The 5,057-nt window shown below is 39.5% G+C and overlaps 1 protein-coding gene across 1 annotated transcript; it reads left to right on the forward strand.

Moving 5' to 3' along the window:
* Positions 1 to 34: 34 nt before the first annotated feature.
* On the forward strand, positions 35 to 4,737 carry LOC123966560 (neoverrucotoxin subunit alpha-like; the record flags this gene model as incomplete). The annotated part of the gene is made up of 2 exons (XM_046042696.1): positions 35 to 1,490; positions 3,231 to 4,737. Coding segments are annotated over 2 exons (2,010 nt in total), but the record flags the coding sequence as incomplete, so codon positions are not given.
* Positions 4,738 to 5,057: the final 320 nt, after the last annotated feature.

A 5,057-nucleotide genomic window follows, 5' to 3' on the forward strand; every position in this document is an offset into this window, starting at 1 on the left:
TGAAAGATGATGTTGTTTTCCAATTTCTGTAGGTTTGACATTGTGGGATGATGAAACTCTAAAAAAGAATACAGTTGAAACCTGTCAGCAAAGCAGTGACTTTAAAATGTCCACATCTGACTCCATTGAATCCAAGGCCTCTCTGCTGGATGTTGATTCTTCTCTGAAGGCCAGTTTCCTGAGTGGACTGATTACAGTTGGAGGATCTGCCAAGTATCTCAATGATACGAAGAAATTCAAGAATCAGAGCAGAGTGACGTGTCAGTACAAAGCTACCACACGCTTCAAGCAGTTGACAGTGATCGACCATTTAACCATGAGTACCCAACAGACAGATGGTATTAAGAAGGGCTCTGCAACACATGTAGTCACAGGCATCCTTTATGGAGCAAACGCTGTCTTTGTGTTTGACAGTGAGAAGTTACATGACGAAAGTGTTCAAAACTTCAAGGGCAAAATGAAAACTGTGATAAATAAGATCCCCAAATTTAATGTTGACGGGAAAGTTGACATCAAGCTGAATGATGAAGAAAAAGCTCTGACTGAGAAATTCTCCTGCAAATTCTACGGAGACTTCATTCTTGAAAGCAACCCTGCAACATTTGAAGAGGCAGTGAAGACCTACATACAACTTCCAAAGCTGCTGGAAAAGAAGGGAGAGAACAGTGTTCCACTGAAGGTCTGGCTGATGCCACTGAAGAAGTTAGCCCCCAAAGCTCCTGTGCTGGTGAGAGAGATCAGTGTTGGACTTGTAAGAAAGGCTGAAAATGCTCTGGAGGACCTGAATCAGCTGGAAAAAAGATGCAACGGTTTGCTGGAGGACAAAGTAGTGCGAGATTTTCCACAAATTCATGAAAAGTTCAGAAGTTTCCAAAAATGGTGTGGTCATTATGCATTTGATCTCAGACAGACCATGGAGAAGAAAATTCCCTCCATCCGTAATGGCAAAGAAGATGAGAGGAAATTAGAAAAAGTCTTTAAAGACAGAGACAATTCACCGTTCAGCCATGCGAAACTAACCAGGTGGATGGACTTTAAAGAGAGCGAAATCAACATCATCAGGTCCTGTGTAGAGAAGATGGAGGGAACAAAGTTCGTCCCAAATCAGTCAGAGCTGGACCGAGAGGTTCTTGGTGTAGAGGAGGCTCTGTGTTTTGTTTTGACCTCCCTGCAGAGTGCTGACCCCTGCCTTGATGCGATGACCAAATACTTAAAGTCATCTAAATTAGAATCTACCAATGAAGAGTCGTGGTTCTACTCAGATGAAGTTATCACCAACATGAGAGAAAAAGCCAAATATTTCCAGGATCTTACTAAACCACTGAAGAACAACAGCCGATTCTGTTTCCTCATCGCAGCAATTGAAAATAAGAAATACACAGGAGCAACCATCTACCATTACAGGAAGGGCAAACTAGTCTCTGAGGGTTTTTCAAAGCCCCCCCTCCCTCCTGTGGAGAAAATCACTGGCAGAAGAGATTTGCTCTGGTGTAAGTACTTTATTTTCACAGTTCTACTAACAATAACAAATGTCTCTCCTTCAGAAACCTCATGTAACTTTTATTACTCACAGAGTTCATTCTGAGCTTTTCTTAGGAAAATACTGTGGATTTTGTTATCGCTTACACTGAAATTGCTTTAAAAAGAAATCTCAAGTAAAAAGTTCTCAATTAACAGTTATCTGAAACGTGACAAAGAGACACAGCTAATCACTGATTATGTTTGTCTGCTGGTTTAATATTGAACAATGTGTTGTATAACAAGCTTATCTGATGTGTTTATGTGGAATCTAAATCTGTCAAATAATGTAGTAAAAAGTACAATATTTCCATCTGAATTGTAGTGAAGCAGAAGTATAAAATACTCAATAGTATCTCAGCATTAAACTGAAGTACAGTTCTTGAGTTAATAGTTACTTTCCATTTAGTGGTGTGAAAAAGTGTTGGCCCCCTTTCTGATTTCTTATTTATTTTGCATGTTTGTCACACTGAAATGCTTCAGACCAAACATATCAGAATATTAGACAAAGATAACACAATTGAACACAAAACACAGCTTTTAAATGAAGGTTTTTATTGTTATGGGAGAAAAAAAATCAAAACCTACATGGCCCTGAAAAAGTGATTCCCCCCTCAACCTAATAACTGGATGGGCCACCCATAGCAGCAACTTCTGCAATAAAGTGTTTGCGATAACTGGCAATGAGTGTTTTACAGTGCTGTGGAGGAATAGTAGCCCACTCATTTTTGCAGAATTATTGTATTTCAGCCACATTTGAGGGTTTTCAAGCCTTATCCAGCTTTTTTAAGGTCATGCCACAACATCTCAATTGGATTCAGGTCAGGACTTTGACTCCAAAGTCTTCATTTTGTTTTTCTAAAGTCATTCAGAGGTGGGTTTCGTGGTGTGTTTTGGATCATTGTCCTGCTGCAGAACCCAAGTGCACTTCAGCTTGAGGTCATGAACAGATGGCTGGACTTTCTCCTTCAGGATTTTTTGGTAGACTCATGGTTCCATTTACACCAAGTCTTCCAGGTCCTGAAGCAGCAAAACAGCCTGAGACCATGACACTACCACCACCATGTTTTTACTGTTGGTATTATCTTCCTTTTCTTAAATGCTGTTACTTTTATGCCAGATGTAATGGGACACACATTCCAAAAAGTTAAACTTTTGTCTCATCAGTTCACAGTATTTTCCCAAAAGTCACAGAGCCATGTACGTCAATTTGTTTTCAATTTGTCTAAAACATTTCAGTGTGACAAACATGCAAAAAAATAAGAAATCAGGAAGGGGGCAAACCCTTTTTCACACCTCTGTACATGCATTCATTTAGCACAGTGACATACAATTGCTAATTGCTGCACACCTCTGGAGCAACTACAGGTTAAGAGTCTTGCTCAGGTATACATTGGTGGGCATGTCGCAGTGAGAATTGAACCCAGGTCTCCCAAATTAAAGACATATATATGTTTATGTGGAATCTAAATCTGTCAAATAAATGTAGTAAAAAGTATATTTAATATTCCCATCTGAACATTGTACTGAAGTACAGTTACTGAGTAAATATTTACTTTCCTCCACTGTTGATATTAAGAACATATGAGCATGTGAGTGAATGTTACAAAATATGAGTCTAACCTTTAACATATGTTCATAATAATCCACAAATAGCTTTTGAACCAGGACAGATTCTTGTAAACATGATGACGTCTCGTTCTCTCCATCAGATTCCTGTGATCTCACTCTGGACCCAGACACAGCGAACAGCTACCTCACTCTGTCTGAGGGGAACAAGAAGGCAACTTATGGAGCATGGCACTCGTATCCTGACCTCCCGCAGAGATTTGATACTTATGTGTGTCAGGTTCTGTGCAGAGAGGGGCTGACTGGGCGCTTCTACTGGGAGGTGGAGTGGAGTGCTGGCTATAAGGAAGGGGTTGCTGTTGGTGTCACATACAAAGGCCTGTTTAGGAAAGGAAATTATGGCCAGTGTGGGCTTGGACGCAATATCATGTCCTGGAGTTTAGACCACACAGGGTACCCACCAAGTGATACTCTCTGTGCATGGCATAATAGTCAGTCCCAAAATATTTCTGTTCATGCTACCGGCTGCAGCCGACTGGGAGTGTACCTGGACTGGCCTGCTGGCAGTCTGTCCTTCTATAATGTCTCAGGTGACACACTGAGTCACCTTCACACCTTCCGCAACAAATTCTCTGAGCCAGTTTATCCAGGCTTTGGGACTTTCTATGAACACAACTACGTACTCCTGTGTCTGTAATCTGCACCACATGATTCACTTCAAGTTCAGTTCAGTTTGATCACAAAATGATTGTTTCATACGTTGTTATTGTGAAGCACCATTATGATAGTCACATAACAATTTAATATAAAGCTTCCTACTAAATATAGCCCTCCCCCTCATGAATATTATCATTGTTGTTATTATAGTTTATTGTTCAATCACAAATCATTTTGTGGATTTGCAGTCAGACTGTGTACTTTGTTCTCCCCTTTTTTCATAGCAGTACCATCAGTGGACATAAATACCTGTGTTTAATTGTCTTTTTCTTTTCATTTTAAGCTAATTTTATCATCATTAGTGCATTTCAGCTCTCATTGTGCTGCACACAGATATATTTTAAATAGCTTGTTCTAAAAGTAAGTAAGTAAGTGGTTCAAGACAGCTCATTAATGTCGAAGGATGCTTGATCTTTCTTTCAAAAGTTAATATGGAACAGAAACACATTTTTATGTGAATTATCTAATTAGAAAAGCTGCATGGAAGCTACAGAATTCAAAAAAACTATCACAATGTCCCTAAAAAGATTTTACACTTTGTTAATAAAGGATGCTGATGTGTGGGCTCTACTTCTTTTTCTCTGCTGCTACTTCTTGTAGTTTGAGTAAGCAGGAAGAGGCGGAGTTCTGCGACCTTTTTACTTTTGTCCTGGAAAGATTTTTTTCACGCTGTAGGTTGTTTGACTCACCAGAAGTAGGCTGTGGGTAAAAGCCTGACGATGGCCGACTATTTCCAAGTAGATCTGCAGAGTACTTCAGGACACACCTCTGTTCTCCTTAATATTTTATTTTTAAGTGCATTTTCTCTTCTCTCCAGCAGTGTGTACTTTCCTGTATATTAACATAAAATATGATACACCACTGCAATTATGTTTACAGACATTTATATACAGTATTTACTCAACTTATTATTAAAAATAAATTGACAAATCATTACTGGTGTGGAACTGTGATTCATTGACTCGTTGCTATGATTGTTTTTATAATCCTAAAGTTTCCTGTCTGACTTCATCCATCAGGCTGATGTGCTGGAAATCTGAATTCTTAATTACAAATTATCCGCATTTTGACTGAATCAAACCTGGATTATTTCTGCCTATCCGAAACTTGGCTGCATAAAAATTCCCAGACTGCTGCGCTTTTAGTTCCGGGGTACGTCGCCTACAGGAGAGATAGAGCTGACACCAAAGGGGGAGGAGTAATGATCTATGTGAGAGATAACATACAGTGCAGTAAAATCCAGTGGAAAACCC

This window comes from Micropterus dolomieu, unplaced genomic scaffold, assembly GCF_021292245.1.
Source record: "Micropterus dolomieu isolate WLL.071019.BEF.003 ecotype Adirondacks unplaced genomic scaffold, ASM2129224v1 contig_13701, whole genome shotgun sequence".
Taxonomy (NCBI): Eukaryota; Metazoa; Chordata; class Actinopteri; order Centrarchiformes; family Centrarchidae; genus Micropterus; species Micropterus dolomieu.